This window comes from Eschrichtius robustus, chromosome 10 (assembly GCF_028021215.1).
Source record: "Eschrichtius robustus isolate mEscRob2 chromosome 10, mEscRob2.pri, whole genome shotgun sequence".
NCBI classification, from domain to species: Eukaryota; Metazoa; Chordata; class Mammalia; order Artiodactyla; family Eschrichtiidae; genus Eschrichtius; species Eschrichtius robustus.
The window spans coordinates 33,855,303-33,873,164 of NC_090833.1; the positions used below are offsets into that span (position 1 = coordinate 33,855,303).

A 17,862-nucleotide genomic window follows, 5' to 3' on the forward strand; every position below is an offset into this window, starting at 1 on the left:
CAGTACCTGTCACTTTGGGTGGAAATTGTCTTCTTATTTACTGTTTCCTCCCTGGAAGGGGCCTCAGCTGCATGAGCAGAATGAATGCAGGGGTGCCTGGGACACCCGGTGACTGTGACTGTGCTCTCCCCCCAGGAAGCTGATGAACATCGCCTTCAACGACATGAACCCCTTTCCTAAGAAACAGCTACGCCAGCTGCGGATGGCCCACCGGGAGCGGCTGGAGGCTGAGCTGCACGAGCTGGAGCAGCTCAAGGCCAAGTACTTGGAGACCCGGGCAGCCCAGGGCCCTGCAGTGCCCGAGGGTTGCACCAGCGAGGATGAGGGAGAGGCGGAGCCCTGACTTGGCTACCTGCCCTCCCCAAAGCCCTTTCTCGCCCTTTGCTGGCAGGCCCATAGGAGGACAGCCACGGAGCAGTGGTCGAGGCTCCGCTGAGCCCCATCACCATGTGACCCTGGGCGAGTCCCTTCCCCTCTCTGGGACTCAGTCTCCCCATTGGAACATTGGCTCCTGAAGCCATTGGTTGGGTTATCTCCTCATGAGCACACACCCAGGATACACCCCTTCTCACTTCCTCTGCAGAAGCGAGCAAGAGTGCTGTCTTTATAGGGTAACCTTGAACATTCTCTAAGTTTTATCTGTGTATGACAGTGTAAATATTGGAAATAGTTCACAAGCTTTGGAACCTAAACGATTCTCAGTAACCAGTTGTTCCTGGGCGGGCCGAGGGCTCCAGAGTGTCCCACCACTAGGGCCTTCCCAGCCTGGGACGCCCCTGGCTGCTGTTTCTCTTGGCATCTCTGCAGGGCCGGTCCTGGTTCCTGGAGAAGCTGGGGCCGTGTGCAGTTAGGGCTTCCGTCTTTCCGGGCAACAGCGCTTCTCCAGTCCTGGTTGGGCCTTTGTTCCAGTCCTGACTCCCACCTTCCAAGGCCTGTATCCTGAGCCTTGCACTTGCCCTCACCTTTCTCCTCACAGCCCATCGGGGGGACGGGGGGTGGGGAGGGTGTTCCCAGGGAAACCCCTGTCCACTACCAGGAGGAACTTGGTGTAGGGGCTGAAAGCCCAGGGTTAGGTGCCCAACTTCTGATCTCCCACCACCAGATTCAGAGTCTGGGGCAAGAAAAGTCACCTCTTTGAAAACTGGGTGGTTGGGAGGGAGAGGAACAGGCGGTGAGACGGACAGAGCCTGCAGCCTGTTGCCAAGTCAGGGCTGGCTTGTGCAGAACTCAGCTCCGGTTCTTCTGGGCTCTTCCAGGCCCTTCCTCAGCAGACAGGCTTCCCCCGTTCCCCCCAAGGCGGGGGGTTGAGGCTGCACAAGTGATTTCAGCAGCTCATTTCTCAGCAAAGCCTGTGCCTGTGCCGGGATAGCCTTGAGCTCAGCAATCTGTGATATGAAGGGATAGGGTGGGGATTCTCACAGGGAAACCTCCTGCTCTGATCTGAGGCTCCTATCAGGGCTTGGGAGGCCACACCCATTGCTGGGGACCAGGGACAGGCCCTTCTGTCACCCACTGGTGTGAACTTCAGGGAGGGGTTGGCGCACCAGACACCTGGTTCCTTCCCACCACTCCCCCACAGCCCTGGGGTGGGGACCCTCAGGGTTCCTTTCCTCCCACATTTACGAGGGCTGCTGGGCAGCCCAGTTTCCTGTGAACACCCTACACGAGGGTTTGATGGCCTTTCTCATTTGTGCTAAACTTTTTTCATCTGCTGAGGTCCTTTCACCACCAAACAGTAACTGTGAAGCATGATGGTGGTCTGAGGGCAGCCTGGGGGTCATCCTGGCTACACCCCCAACAGGCTGTAACCCTCAGGGCCATCACCAAGGACACAAGGGGTCCGGCCTCCTGGAACTCCAGGAGGATGAAAGGAGATGACGCTGGTGCTGAGCCTGGTGCCTGGCACAGAGTCAAGTACAGCCTTGGGCAGTGAGTACCCTTTCCATGAAGAAAATGTCACCAGGAGGGCCTTGAGGTCTAGAAAAGGCCCAAGGCTCCAGGAGAGACTAGGTCCAGCTGGTCCCTCTGACTCTAGCCTTAAAAATCAAATTCCCTCCTCAGCAAAAATACAGCAAGCAATCCCAGCTCAGACTGGGGCTGCTGGATAGAGGGCACCCTCCTCTCCCCTCCCGCCTGCCACCCCGCTTCTCTCCCCTTCCTCTGCCCACCCCCAACCTCTCCCCTCTCCTCCTTCCCTCATCTCTTCCCTCCTCCACTTGTCTTCCCCCTCCTCCATCTTTCCCATTCACACACCCAGGCAGAGGAGAAGCTCTGCCCAAAGCTGGGTATCTACCCCCCCTCCTCCTCTCTCACTGAGAGGGGTGTTACTCTGCAGCTGACCCAGCACTGGGTCACCTCTGGTTCCTACTTGGCTGCACCACAGAATCACCTGAGCACTGGGTCCCACACTCAGCCTCTTGTAGGGCGTGGGTATTGTGCTACACCAACAGGGTTGGGGACCACAGGCAATCAGGACTGACTAGGGGGCCTCCAGCCCTGTAGCCGGGAGCTGGAGCCAGAGCAAGAATGTGAACTGCCTGTCCTACAACACCTGCTCACTCCAGGCCAAGCTCAGTTTACAGATCAGGAGACAAGGCTCAGAGAGGTTAACTAACTTGCCCAGAGTCACACAGCCACTGAGTGGTTAAGCCATGTTCAAGCCTTAGAGGCTGCTAACTGCAAAACCAGGGAGGGCTCCTCCAAGCTCACGGCGCCTTCTCTGGATCCTAGAACACCTCCCCCAGGGGAAAGGACAAGTCTAGCCTATGGCCTCCTGAGTGGTGTAGGTCCTATGGGGATAGCTCCAGGCAAAGGAAAATGAGAGGAAGAAACATCTACCTGACAGGGAGGCTGTAGCAGGAACTGGTGGGGGGGTTGCCGAGCCCCAAGAATGTCTGGGGTGCAGCTGCTCCTAGGGAGCCTGCCCACCCTCCCTCAGCTCTTCCTGAAAGGCGTTTGGGGCCCACCCCTGGTGTCAGGTTCCTGGCCCTGTACCACAGCTGTCACCCCCATCCCCAGGGGCTGCTGCTTTCCCAGGCTGGAGGATCTGATCCCTCACAGCTCCACCTCCCTACCCCAGGTGGTGGGCCCTCTAGCTCAAAGCATCCCTCTCCCAACTAGGCCCCCAGCGAGCTCAGGCCCATGCTCCATTCTCTAGGGGAGAGGAATTACCCAGGGAAACTTCCTGGGGAAATATCCCCAAGAATAAAGGGGCTCCTCAAAACAGGAGGGAGGGCCCTATGGAAGACCCCCACCCTAAATTGGGAGATGCACATTCACTTTTACAGAAGTCCTCTCCCCCATGTTCAGAACCTCACCTCCCAGGTGCTGCTGTCCCCTCATTCTTTCTCTGCTCAATCTGCCATGGGCACAGGACCATATTGTACAGAAAGCTCCATGTTGGGCAGGTAGAGAACTTGCCACCCTCTCTCTCTCACACACACACAGACACACACACATGTTCTGGTCACCCACAAGAAATTTACCCACACACGGCAGATTAAACAAAGGCCGTGCTGACACAGGAAGGTGGTTTTCTGGCCCATCTCAATCAGCAATAAGGCCCAATAGAAGGTGCTAGCAGATGGGCCCAACTTTGGAACCAGACCTATTGTGTGTTTCCTAGCTAGGGACCCCTGGATAGGTCATCCCCGCTCTGGCCTCAGTTTCCCCATGTGTGCAATTCAGATGGTCAGTGGGTAGCCTTCATCAAATGGACCAGGGTTAGGGGGATGGAAGGGACAGGAGAATAAAGAACACACATATACACACAGCATCTCTAGGAAGAGTCCCAGGTTGTGTCTATTGCAGAGGCCTCTAATGGCCTCCCCTCTAGCCCACTGGTCCATATGTCCATGGCCCCCAGAAAGGTCCCTGTCAAACCAGCCTTTCCCCAAACACAGCCCCAGCCACCTACCGTCATGGCACAGAGTGGTAAGATGCAGATACAAGGCTGGGAGGGCACATCCACAGGGATCTGGGACGACTTGCTGGGGAGGTACATTGGTACCGACCCTGGAAAGAAGGATGAGTCTGTTTAAAAGACAGTAGGAGGGACTTCCCTGGTGGTCCAGTGGTAAAGGACCTGCCTTACAATGCAGGGCATGCGGGTTCGATCCCTGCTCAGGGAACTAAGATCCCACGTGCCACGGGGCAACTAAGCATGCGCACTACAACTACTGAGCTGGTGTGCCTTAACTAGAGCCCTCGTGCTGCAAACTACAGAGCCCACGTGCTCTGGAACCCGCGCGCCACAACTACAGAGCCCCAGAGCCCCAGAGCACATGCGCCCTGGAGACTGCGCGCCACAACTAGAGAGAGAAAACCCATGCGCCACAACGAAGAGCCCGCCCGCAATGAGAGATCCAGCATGCCTCAACGAAGATGCCACATACCGCAACTAATACCCGATGCAGCCAAAAATAAATTAAAAAAAAAAAAAAAAAAAAAAAAAGACAGGAGATGAGGAGGTAAAAGAATTCCTGGCAGAAAGGACGGTGTGAACAAAGGCATAGACGTGTGAGAGTGCAAGGGCGTGGGGAATGCCCCAGAGTTACTTGTCCAAGCACTAGGTGAATTAAGACATTCAGGCGAATTAACACTGAGCCACGCACGCGCTGTTCTAGGCCCTAGAGATACACCACTGAACAGAGAGCTCTTCACAAGAGAGGTGGTGTGGTAGAGTGTTTATAAGCTTGGGTTTGGGAGCCACGCTGCCTAGGGGTGAATTACTACCTGTGTGATCTTAAGTGAGATACTTAACCCTTCTGCGCCTCAGCTTCCTTATGTGTAAGATAGGTAATAGATAACCTCATAGGCTTGTGTGACGGTAAAGTACGCTGATTCAATTAAGGTGCCTAGAACTGTGCCGGGTTCATTGTTCATTAAGTGTTAGGTGGTGGTATTACTAAACGGCTGGACCTCCCCATCTCAGCCCCATTGCCTAGCATGCTGGACCCCAAAGCCGGCGAGACTGGGCAGCAGCGCCCCCTCCTGGCTACCGAGAGAAAGAAGGGCGTCCTCCCGATATTCAGCGGCCCTCCCTGCCCTCTTCCTCCCGGCGGACTGGGAAGCCTCAGGAATTACTCTACCAGCCCAGGTTCACCGAGCGCTACTCCCGTGGCGGGCTCTGCGCGCGCACTTTGCCGTGCGGGGTAAATTAGATCGTCTCATCTAATTTTCAAACAGCTCTCTGAGGCAGACACGGTTACTGTTTCCATTTCACCAAGGGAGAAACTTGAGGCTCCGGGAGGTCGAGTCCCTTGTTCCAAGCCACTCAGCGAGGGAGCGGCGGGACGTGAAGGCAGGATAGTGTGACTGTCCCCAGCTTCTGTTTGGTCGCGCGGGGCAGGCCGCCCCAGTCACTGTGGCGAGTACGCGCCGGGGTGCGCGCCCGTTCTGTGCGCGTGTGCGCGCCCCGAGGCCAGCCCCGGGGGGCGCGGAGCGCGGCGAAGGGCGTGAGGAAGCAGTGGTGGCCCCGCGGACTCGCGGGGAGCGGGGGCGGGGCTTGTGCCGGGCCCTTGCCCCGCCCACCGGCCCCGCCTGCCGTGCTTAGGGAGGGAGGAGGCGGCGCTGGGAGCCGGGACTCGGCGGGCGGCGAGAAGCACGGAGCCGGAGCCGGACGCCGCGGCCGCGGCCACCTGCGCGGCAGTCATCAAGGTAGGGCGGCCCCGGGCCACCGGCCATACCCTCCCTGTCTGTGCGAAGTGTGCGCGCTGCGCCTCCGGGCTGCAGCGCCCGCGGAGGGATGCTGGGGCTCGGCGCACCGCAGGGGACCCGGCGGGGCTCGGGGGACCTGGCTTCCAGCCCCTCTGCGTGACCTTGCACAAAGCACTGCTCCTCTCCAGGCCTCAGTTTCCCCATCGGGACAGCGGGCCCAGTGGTGGCCCCTTCCTCGCTGGGCTCTTGGGAGGGGCCGCCTCAAGCTCCAGCCTCCCGACGGCGAGGGGCCCGGATGGGTACTGTCTGCACAGCCCAGCCGCAGTGAGGGCCTCTCATGCTGGCTGTGGCGAGTCGGTCCCGACAGTCCCCCCATTAGTGGCCTGGGTGCCTCGCGGGACCTGTGTCGGGACCTCTTCCCTCTCCTGGCTGAGTAACCTGCTGGGCCTCAGCTTCCCTGTACAGGAAACAGGAAGGCGGGGGGACACCCCCAAATCCCTATCGAGCCGGCCTGGGCATGCAGGGTGGGGCGGGTCAGAGTCTGCCTGCCAAGTCTGCCTCCCGGTCTGGGGCTGGGGGAGCCCTGGGTTAGAGGTGGTGGGGCCCTCGGCCACAGACTTGCCTAGACCAGACCCATGCAGACACCTGTATTTAGGGAATGGTGTGGAACATACCCTTCCCCATCCCTTCCCCACCAGTGCTGACGCCCAGCTCTACGTCCCAGCCTGGTGTATTAGGGATGACTTGTCCACACACGGACCCCAGAGAGGCTACAGTGCCAAGAGAGCCATGTCTGAGTGGGGTTCGGTCTGGGACAGAGCAGATGTCTGAGGGACTGTGGCTCCAAGCTCTCTGGGTGAAGAAGACTTCTGGCATCTGGCCCAGCCCCTTGGTCAGATCCCCTTTGGAAGGTCTTGCTGTCCCATTGCACACCCCTTGTTATGGGAATCTCACTAGCTGTAAACAGAGCTAGAATCTGCTAGTCCTGCTCTGAGCACACAGACAACATCTGACCCCTCCATCCCCCACCCCGAGGCAATCATCTGGTCCCTTAAATCAGTTCACCTCAGGGCTAAACAGCCCCAGATCCAGCATTGTTTCTCCTGTCAGAGCCTTAGGGAGCAAAGGCAAGACGAGGGAGCTGAGGTGTCTGCCCGAGAGCAGGCAGTAGTCAGCCTGGGGCTTATTCAGAACCCACTGTCATCAGGACTGGAATGTGTCCCCTGTACCCTTGGGTTAGCAGCTACCTTAGAGGTCTGGAGTGAGAGAAGGAGCCAGAGGAGCCCCTCTCCAGGCCTTCCAGCCCATGCATGTTCTTCCCTGTCTTCTGTTGCCTGCCCTGATTGAGGGGATAGTTTCTGAGAATCAAGTCTGGGCCTTCTGGTCTCTCTTGTCCCCCCTCGTGACCTGCCCCTCACCTGGGAACTTTCTTACAGCCAAAAGAAGGGAGGTGCTGCCAGGGCAGGTAGTGAGCACTGTGTCCTCAGAGGTATGTGAGCAGAGGCTGGATGAGCACTTGCTGGGGGTGAGCTGCCTTTGACTGCAAGTCTGGGACTCTAGGGCCGAAGTAGAGTGACTATGACCTTACCTTCTGGCCATGGTGGAGCTGCACAGAACTTGAAGCTAGACCACAAACGAGTGTTATTATCCCGTCGTAAAAGCAGACTAAGTATATGTGCTGTCACTTGAGCATAGCTCCAACGCACAGGCTTAAGTGCTACCTATGTCTCCTGTCATCTCTACCTGCATATAATCTGGGCTCTGTTTTCCTGCTCTACTAGTCCAAGCTATTTGGGCCTTGATTTAGAGGTATAACAGATTCTGGTTATTAAAAAGTCATTCTATGCAAATAATTTTAAAATGCACCATGGAATTATGGAATATCTAAACTGAAAGGGATCTTAAGAAATCATCTCATTCAACCCCCTCATTTGACAGATAGGTATCCCTTATCCCTGGAGGGGATGTGACTTGTCAAAGGTCACACAGCAGATGAGCAACCAAGCCCAGCGATCTTGATTCCAGGACCAGAGTGTGTGTGTGTGTGTGTGTGTGTGTGTGTGTGTGTGTGTGTGTTTGGAAACACATACCACATAGTAAATGAAAGCAATCTGTATTTATTCCTATAAAATTAGCAGAAATAAATATAAAAGGATAAACATCTATGCTGGCAAAGCTATAGGGATTCTCCGGTAGCATTTAATTTTGCAGAGCAACCTGACAGTTTGTTACAAAAGTCCACGAAAATGATCCTAACTTCCCTTTGCCCCTAGAATTCTAATTTGAGGACTTTACGCTAAGGAAGTAATTATAGAGACAAGTGTAGTGCTGTTATTTACCAGAAGTTATTTTATGGTGAAGAAGCTCTTGGTGTTTTATCTGAGGCTTAATAAACATTTCATTTAAAAAGTACAGCTTTAATAATAGTGATACTAAAGCTTCCATGTCCAGAGTCTGGCCAGCACAGGAGCAGTGTGGTCTGGAGGAAAAGCCATGAGACTCCTGTCAGCCTAGATTCCAGGATGAGCTCTTCCTCTACCCCACTGTGTGACCTTAGGTCAATCCCTGCCCCTTTCTGTACCTCACTTCCCCTATATGTGAAATGGGGTAGATTCAGTGATTGCTGAATTTCTTTGAACTCTGACAACCCACATTCTAGACTTAGCAAATCTCTGTGGAGGAAGCCTTTATTAGAAGGAGCAGTGAACACAGGGATAACCAAAGATTGTTGCAGCCTCCCTCCCCCATCATTAAATGAATCCCCTTAGAGGCAAGCAGCTAGCTAGGGGAAGGGGCTTCCCTCAGCCTTAGACCTTTGTTATCTCCAAATGACCAGAACCTGGATTTTTTTTTTTTTTTTTTTGGCCGTGCCCCTTGGCATGGAGGATCTTAGTTCCTCGACCAAGGATCGAACCCTTGTCCCCTGCACTGGAATCATGGAGTCTCAACCACTGGACCGCCAGGGAAGTTCCAGAACCTGGATTATTTTAGAACCTACTGTATATTTGTTTTTATCCTCTTTACCAAATATCGGGGAACAGAGATTTTTCAGGAGGATCAGAAAATAATTCAGCAAGATCTTCCATTTATTATGTTACGTCTATAGACCGTGCCTTGCCTTCTTCAGAACAGATTGGAGGTGTTTAGCAATCACACCTATTATGAAGGGCCAGGAGTTGGTGAACAAACATTTACTGGGCACCGACTGTGTATTAGGCCTTGAGGTACCTCCCAAGGGCCTGCAGGCTGCCATGCGAAACGTATTAGGTTATATGTGAAATGGCCAATATCTGGCTGTTTTTTGTTTTTTTTGGTTTTTTTTTTCACACACACACACTGTATTTTATTTTTACAAGAGATAAATAGACTGACACCAAGCATTGTACATGGATGACCACAACAAAAGCAACAATGATTGCAATTACCAAACATGAAACACACTCATACTATGTCATAATATTGACATTCAGTCCAGTAATCCTCCACTGTAACAGCTCCTTTACTTTGCAGTGAAAATGATTTGTATATTCTTTGCCTCTGAGTCCTTGTGGGATTTTTTTTTTTTTTAATTCAGACAGAAAGTCACAAAAATTATACTCATCCTCATCAGTTCACTCAGTCCCATGTAATTAATTTTTTTTTTTCATCTTGATCTTTTGTTAGCACTTTTATGAGTTCATCAGTTTTTCATTAGAGTTCTGAAAATGCTTATTCATTCAGTTCAGCAGTACAGTCAGTTACCAGAAACCTGTACTTGTCAGAGTCTTTTCCATGAATTTCTTGAAGATGAAACCCTTTTATAGGAACATATTTGCAAAATCATCAGAGTACACCCAGAACTGTCTGTAAATGACAAAAGACTTAAAAATGACCACGGTTAAAGATTTGATGAAAGTTCATAATAATGCAGTTGACAAGAAAATTAGTTATTTCTGAGATATACATTTTAAAGTAATAACTAGGATTATTACTCATAACATTATACCAGAACATATAAGATTTTTAGAAATTTCATGTAATGTCTGAAACATTTATATTAACATATTTCCATACATATTTCCATACAAATACAAATATAAGATTTTTAGAAATTTCATGTAATGTCTGAAACATTTATATTAACATATTTCCATACAAATAACCCAATGAAAGTTTAGTATTAGTTGTTTTGTTTGTTTGTTTGTTTATACTGCAGGTTCTTATTAGGCATCAATTTTATACACATCAGTGTATACATGTCAATCCCAATCGCCCAATTCAGCACACCACCATCCCCACCTCACCGCAGTTTTCCCCTCTTGGTGTCCATATGTCCATTCTCTACATCTGTGTCTCAACTTCTGCCCTGCAAACTGGCTCATCTGTACCATTTTTCTAGGTTCCACATACATGCATTAATATACGATATTTGTTTTTCTCTTTCTGACTTACTTCACTCTGTATGACAGTCTCTAGATCCATCCACGTCTCAACAAATGACTCAATTTCGTTCCTTTTTATGGCTGAGTAATATTCCATTGTATGTATGTACCACAACTTCTTTATCCATTCGTCTGCTGATGGGCATTTAGGTTGCTTCCATGACCTGGCTATTGTAAATAGTGCTGCAATGAACATTCGGGTGCATGTGTCTTTTTGAATTACGGTTTTCTCTGGGTATATGCCCAGTAGTGGGATTGCTGGGTCATATGGTGGTGATTCTATTTTTAGTTTTTTAAGGAACCTCCATATTGTTCTCCATAGTGGCTGTATCAATTTACATTCCCACCAACAGTGCAAGAGGGTTCCCTTTTCTCCACACCCTCTCCAGCATTTGTTGTTAGTAGATTTTCTGATGATGCCCATTCTAACAGGAGTGAGGTGATACCTCATTGTAGTTTTGATTTGCATTTCTCTAATAATTAGTGATGTTGAGCATCTTTTCATGTGCTTCGTGGCCGTCTGTATGTCTTCTTTGGAGAAATGTCTATTTAGGTCTTCTGCCCATTTTTGGATTGGGGTGTTTGTTTCTTTGATATTGAGCTGAATGAGCTGTTTATATATTTTGGAGATTAATCCTTTGTCCGTTGATTCATTTGCAAATATTTTCTCCCATTCTGAGGGTTGTCTTTTCGTCTTGTTTATGGTTTCCTTTGCTGTGCAAAAGCTTTGAAGTTTCATTAGGTCCCACTTGTTTATTTTTGTTTTTATTTCCATTACTCTAGGAGGTGGATCAAAAAAGATCTTGCTGTGATTTATGTCAAAGAGTGTTCTTCCTATGTTTTCCTCTAAGAGTTTTATAGTGTCCAGTCTTATATTTAGGTCTCTAATCCATTTTGAGTTTATTTTTGTGTATGGTGTTAGGGAGTATTCTAATTTCATTCTTTTACATGTAGCTGTCCAGTTTTCCCAGCACCACTTATTGAAGAGACTGTCTTTTCTCCATTGTATATCTTTGCCTCCTTTGTCATAGATTAGTTGACCATAGGTGCGTGGGTTAATCTCTGGGCTTTCTATCTTGTTCCATTGATCTATGTTTCTGTTTTTGTGCCAGTACCATATTGTCTTGATTACTGTAGCTTTGTAGTATAGTCTGAAGTCAGGGAGTCTGATTCCTCCAGCTCCATTTTTTTGCCTCAAGACTGCTTTGGCTATTCGGGGTCTTTTGTGTCTCCATACAAATTTTAAGATGATTTGTTCTAGCTCCGTAAAAAATGCCATTGGTAATTTGATAGGGATTGCATTGAATCTGTAGATTGCTTTGGGTAGTATACTCATTTTCACAATGTTGATTCTTCCAATCCAAGAACATGGTATATCTCTCCATCTGTTGGTATCATCTTTAATTTCTTTCATCAGTGTCTTATAGTTTTCTGCATACAGGTCTTTTGTCTCCCTAGGTAGGTTTATTCCTAGGTATTTTATTCTCTTTGTTGCAATGGTAAATGGGAGTGTTTCCATAATTTCTCTTTCAGATTTTTCATCATTAGTGTATAGGAATGCAAGAGATTTCTGTGCATTAATTTTGTATCCTGCAACTTTACCATATTCATTAATTAGCTCTAGCAGTTTTCTGGTGGCAGTTTTAGGATTCTCTATGTATAGTATCATGTCATCCGCAAACAGTGACAGTTTTACTTCTTCTTTTCCAATTTGTACTCCTTTTATTTCTTTTTCTTCTCTGATTGCCGTGGCTAGGACTTCCAGAACTATGTTGAATAATAGTGGTGAGAGTGGACATCCTTGTCTCGTTCCTGATCTTAGAGGAAATGCTTTCAGTTTTTCACCATTGAGAATGATGTTTGCTGTGGGTTTGTCATATATGGCCTTTATTATGTTGAGGTAGGTTCCCTCTATGCCCACTTTCTGGAGAGTTTTTATCAGAAATGGGTGTTGAATTTTGTCAAAAGCTTTTTCTGCATCTATTGAGATGATCATATGGTTTTTATTCTTCAATTTGTTAATATGGTGTATCACATTGATTGATTTGCGTATATTGAAGAATCCTTGCATCCCTGGGATAAATCCCACTTGATCGTGGTGTATGATCCTTTTAATGTGTTGTTGGATTCTGTTTGCTAGTATTTTGTTGAGGATTTTTGCATCTATATTCATCAGTGATATTGGTCTGTAATTTTCTTTTTTTGTAGTGTCTTTGTCTGGTTTTGGTATCAGGGTGATGGTGGCCTCATAGAATGAGTTTGGGAGTGTTCCTTCCTCTGCAATTTTTTGGAAGAGTTCGAGAAGGATGGGTGTTAGCTCTTCTCTAAATGTTTGATAGAATTCACCTGTGAAGCCATCTGGTCCTGGACTTTTGTTTGTTGGAAGATTTTTAATCCCAGTTTCAATTTCATTACTTGTGATTGGTCTGTTCATATTTTCTGTTTCTTCCTGGTTCAGTCTTGGAAGGTTATACCTTTCTAAGAATTTGTCCATTTCTTCCAGGTTGTCCATTTTATTGGCATAAAGTTGCTTGTAGTAGTCTCTTAGGATGCTTTGTATTTCTGCGGTGTCTGTTGTAACTTCTCCTTTTTCATTTCTGATTTTATTGATTTGAGTCCTCTCCCTCTTTTTCTTGATGAGTCTGGCTAATGGCTTATCAGTTTTGTTTATCTTCTCAAAGAACCAACTTTTAGTTTTATTGATCTTTGCTATTGTTTTCTTTGTTTCTATTTCATTTATTTCTGCTCTGATCTTTATGATTTCTTTCCTTCTGCTAACTTTGGGTTTTGTTTGTTCTTCTTTCTCTAGTTTCTTTAGGTGTAAGGTTAGATTGTTTACTTGAGATTTTTCTTGTTTCTTTAGGTAGGCTTGTATAGCTATAAACTTCCCTCTTAGAACCGCTTTTGCTGCATCCCATAGGTTTTGGGTCATCGTGTTTTCATTGTCATTTGTCTCTAGGTATTTTTTGATTTCCTCTTTGATTTCTTCAGTGATCTCTTGGTTATTTAGTAACGTATTGTTTAGCCTCCATGTGTTTGTCTTTTTTACGTTTTTTTCCCTGTAATTCATTTCTAATCTCATCGCGTTGTGGTCAGAAAAGATGCTTGATATGATTTCAATTTTCTTAAATTTACTGAGGCTTGATTTGTGACCCAAGATGTGATCTATCCTGGAGAATGTTCCGTGCGCACTTGAGAAGAACGTGTAATCTGCTGTTTTTGGATGGAACGTCCTATATATATCAATTAAATCTATCTGGTCTATTGTGTCATTTAAAGCTTCTGTTTCCTTATTTATTTTCATTTTGGATGATCTGTCCATTGGTGTAAGTGAAGTGTTAAAGTCCCCCACTATTACTGTGTTACTGTCGATTTCCTCTTTTATAGCTGTTAGCAGTTGCCTTATGTATTGAGGTGCTCCTATGTTGGGTGCATATATATTTATAATTGTTATATCTTCTTCTTGGATTGATCCCTGGATCATTATGTAGTGTCCTTCCTTGTCTCTTGTAACATTCTTTATTTTAAAGTCTATTTTATCTGATATGAGTATAGCTACTCCAGCTTTCTTTTGATTTCCATTTGCATGGAATATCTTTTTCCATCCCCTCACTTTCAGTCTGTATGTGTCCCTAGGTCTAAAGTGGGTCTCTTGTAGACAGCATATATATGGGTCTTGTTTTTGTATCCATTCAGCCAGTCTATGTCTTTTGGTTGGGGCATTTAATCCATTCACGTTTAAGGTAATTATCGATATGTATGTTCCTATGACCATTTTCTTAATCGTTTTGGGTTTGTTTTTGTAGGTCCTTTTCTTCTCTTGTGTTTCCCACTTAGAGAAGTTCCTTTAGCATTTGTTGTAGAGCTGGTTTGGTGGTGCTGAATTCTCTTAGCTTTTGCTTGTCTGTAAAGCTTTTGATTTCTCCATCAAATCTAAATGAGATCCTTGCCGGGTAGAGTAATCTTGGTTGTAGGTTCTTCCCTTTCATCACTTTAAGTATATCATGCCACTCCCTTCTGGCCTGCAGAGCTTCTGCTGAGAAATCAGCTGTTAACCTTATGGGAGTTCCCTTGTATGTTATTTGTCGTTTTTCCCTTGCTCCTTTCAATAATTTTTCTTTGTCTTTAATTTTTGCCACTTTGATTACTATGTGTCTCGGCGTGTTTCTCCTTGGGTTTATTCTGTATGGGACTCTCTGCGCTTCCTGGACTTGGGTGGCTATTTCCTTTCCCATGTTAGGGAAGTTTTCGACTATAATCTCTTCAAATATTTTCTCTGGCCCTTTCTCTCTCTCTTCTCCTTCTGGGACCCCTATAATGCGAATGTTGTTGCGTTTAATGTTGTCCCAGAGGTCTCTTAGGCTGTCTTCATTTCTTTTCATTCTTTTTTCTTTAGTCTGTTCCGCAGCAGTGAATTCCACCATTCTGTCTTCCAGGTCACTTATCCGTTCTTCTGCCTCAGTTATTCTGCTATTGATTCCTTCTAGTGTAGTTTTCATTTCAGTTATTGTATTGGTCATCTCTGTTTGTTTGTTCTTTAATTCTTCTAGGTCTTTGTTAATCATTTCTTGCATCTTCTCAATCTTTGCCTCCATTCTTATTCCGAGGTCCTGGATCATCTTCACTATCATTATTCTGAATTCTTTTTCTGGAAGGTTGCCTATCTCCACTTCATTTAGTTGTTTTTCTGGGGTTTTTTCTTGTTCCTTCATCTGGTACATAGCCCTCTGCCTTTTCATCTTGTCTATCTTTCTGTAACTGTGGTTTTTGGTCCACAGGCTGCAGGATTGTAGTTTTTCTTGCTTCTGTTCTCTGGCTGTTTTTGACTTACAAGAAATGGCCATTTGGTTCAGCCTAAATGGAAAAAGATATAATTAAAAAGCACTGTGCTCCTTACCATAATTGAGAGATTGGCAGGGTGCTGTGGGGACTAGGGCAGTGTGATTACTGTATAAGCTTGGAGAAGTCAAGTAGGAAGAACATGGGAGCCTCACCTCGAAGAATCAATAACAACAACAACAACAATAATAATAAGCTAACATTTATTGAGTACTTACCACCTGCCTGATTGTCCTAAGTGCTTCACAGTCATTCATGTAATCATTCAACCTTTCATTTATTAAACACCTGCCTTGCGCTAGGTATCTTCTAGGTGTTGAGGGGAAGGGGGTTCTTGACAGTAAACAAAATAGACCAAAAAGAAAAAAAATCTGTCTTAAAAGAGCTTACAATCTAATAGGAAAAAAAGACAGACAATAAACACTAAGTACAATAGGTGGTGATAAATGAGATGGAGCGAATAAAACATAGGAGGATATTTTGAGTGTGTGAGGGGGAATGGAAGGAGGGGTTGTGGTTTCAAGTAGGGTGTGTGTGAGGGGAATCACTGAGAATCACTTTTGGGCAAAGGCTTGAAGGAGGTGAGGGAGGGAGCCGGCTGATTCCTGGGGAAGAGCCGTCCAGGGAGAGGGAACAGCCAGTGCAAGAAAAAAGCCCTGAGGTAGGACCATACCTGACACGTTGAAGGAAGGGCAGATGAGAAGAGTGCCACGAGGGAAGAGGAGACAGGTGAGAGAGGCCGCAGGTCCGATTGTGTACCCTGTCTCGTACAACATGATGGACTCCTGTAAGTTTGAGGGAGGTACTACTTGTATATCTCTTCTTCAGTTAAAGGGACAAAGGTACAGAGAGTTTAAGTAACTTGCTGAAACAGGGTCTCATAGAGGAGCTAGGGCTTTTGGTCAAGGGCAGTGGGAGCCATGGAAGGCTTTTGAACAAGTTATGAGCATGGCCACATTTGAGTGTTTTTTGTTTTTTTTTAATTTATTTTTATTTTTGGCTGCATTGGGTCTTTGTTGCTGCACGCGGGCTTTCTCTAGTTGCGGTGAGCGGGGACTGCTCTTCGTTGCGGTGCGCGGGCTTCTCATTGCGATGGCTTCTCTTTGTTGTGGAGCACGGGCTCTAGGCGCACGGGCTTCAGTACTTGTGGCACTCGGGCTTCGTAGTTGTGGCTTGCGGAATCTAGAACACAGGCTCAGTAGTTGTGGTGCACGGGCTTAGTTGCTCTGTGGCATGTGGGATCCTCCCGGACCAGAGCTCGAACCCGTGTCCCCTGCATTGGCAGGAGGATTCTTAACCACTGTGCCACCAGGGAAGTCCCCACATTTGAGTGTTAGTGCTATTCCTCTGGGGTGCAGAGAGAGGGCTGTGGAAATAGTCCAGGCCTGGGATGATAAGGCTGGACCCAGGCAGCGTAAACCATTGAACGAGGGGGCAGGGGATCTGCCAAGCTTGGTGCTGGGGGTGAGGTAGGGGTCCAGGCCAGGTGAGTAGGAAGAGGAGGAAGCCAGGCTGGTCTTGGGCTTATTTATTTAACAAATACTTAATAGCACTTCTTATGCTCCAGGCACCATCTAAGATTTTACATACACTGGCCCATCGAATCCTCAAAGCAATCTATAGAATAGATACTATTACTTATTATTTTTAATGGGTGTATTATATTGTATGTAAATTATATCTCAATGAAGTTAATTTACAAAGAAAGTATATTTGTTTTTTCTATTATAAGTACTTGATGATAATAGAGAATGTAGAAAAAAGAAAGGAAAACAAAATAAATCACATCTCTTTTTATCTTAGATAATCAATATAAATATTTTAGTATATTTACTTGGGTTTCTTTTTCTACTATTATCCCCATTTTGCAGATGAGGACACTGTGGCCCAGAGAAGTTGGGCAGCTCGCCCAGGGTCATATATTTGGACCCATGTCATCTGGCTCCAGTGTTCAGGGTCTTAATCACCCCGCTGTGTTGCCTGTAGGCAAACCTGGAATGTCAGTTGGTGGGTTCCATTGAGACACCCCCCCACCCCGCACTCACCCCACCCCCAGCATCCTTTCACAGATAGGAAAAGTAAGGCCCAGTGAAAGGTGGCACCTTGCTCAGCATCTCTCAACCAGTTGGGGGCAGATATGTGAGGTCTTATTCTAAGAAGAAATAGGGAGCTGAGAATTTGTAGGGTTGATGTGACAGCTGCTTCCAGCCTGGCCTTGAGCCCAGAGCTAGCAGGGGGCTGGCAAGTGCCATGACCCTGCCCATACAGAGTGCTGGGCACTTCCAGGGCAGGCCTGTGTTCTCTGGGCCCAAGAGTCTCAGCCCTCCAGCAGGCCCTGGGTGGGAGGCAGCCAGGGGTGGGGAGGGTGAGTTCGGGACCTTGCCAAGCCTGCAGGCCCCCTGGGACTTGTCTCTTGTACTCTGACTGTGCATTTATTTCTGGCTCCGGTGCCAGCAGACTCCTGGGGCCGCCTGCTGCCAGGGATGCAGCCCTGGCTTTGGATCCCAGCACAGCCACTGGGTGAGCCTCGGCCGGGGTCTTTCCCTCCCCACCTGCAAAGTGGCATCATAATGGTGCCAGCTTCAGGATGAAGGGAGATGTAGATGGAAAGTTCTGGCACAGGGCGTGGCACAGTAGTGGAGAGCCAACTACTGTTGCTGCTCCTGGGGCCACCCCAGGGTGTTGGCCCAGGCTGGGGTATTGAACCTTCCCAGCCAGAGCCCTCTCCACGACGCTCCCCTTCATAACCTGGCTCGACCAGGGAGGCCCAGCCAGCGCAAGAGGAGATGGAAATGAACCTCAGGCAGTGGCTTGGAGTCCAAGATTACAAACAAGGGACACAGTGGAACAAAAGAGCCCACACCTCTGAGGAGGGAGACCTGACCTGGCCACTGACATGCTCTGTAGGCAAGTCCTGTCCCTTCTTTATGCCCCCTGTCCTCTT

The 17,862-nt window shown here is 47.8% G+C and overlaps 2 protein-coding genes across 3 annotated transcripts in view; both read left to right on the plus strand.

Annotated features, from left to right (window-relative positions):
* Nucleotides 1-692, plus strand: part of TBC1D2 (TBC1 domain family member 2) — a 47,572-nt gene extending 46,880 nt beyond the window's left edge. For both annotated transcript variants that reach the window (XM_068551916.1, XM_068551918.1), the window contains one exon: nt 136-692. In XM_068551916.1, the coding sequence (XP_068408017.1) occupies nt 136-343 (208 nt within the window). In that variant the 3' untranslated portion in view covers nt 344-692. The remainder of the gene's footprint in view (nt 1-135) is intronic.
* A 4,872-nt stretch (nt 693-5,564) lies between these two features.
* CORO2A (coronin 2A) overlaps nt 5,565-17,862 on the plus strand; it is a 65,175-nt gene continuing 52,877 nt past the window's right edge. The window contains exon 1 of the mRNA XM_068552425.1: nt 5,565-5,658. The gene's annotated coding sequence lies outside the window, so the exon portion shown is untranslated. The remainder of the gene's footprint in view (nt 5,659-17,862) is intronic.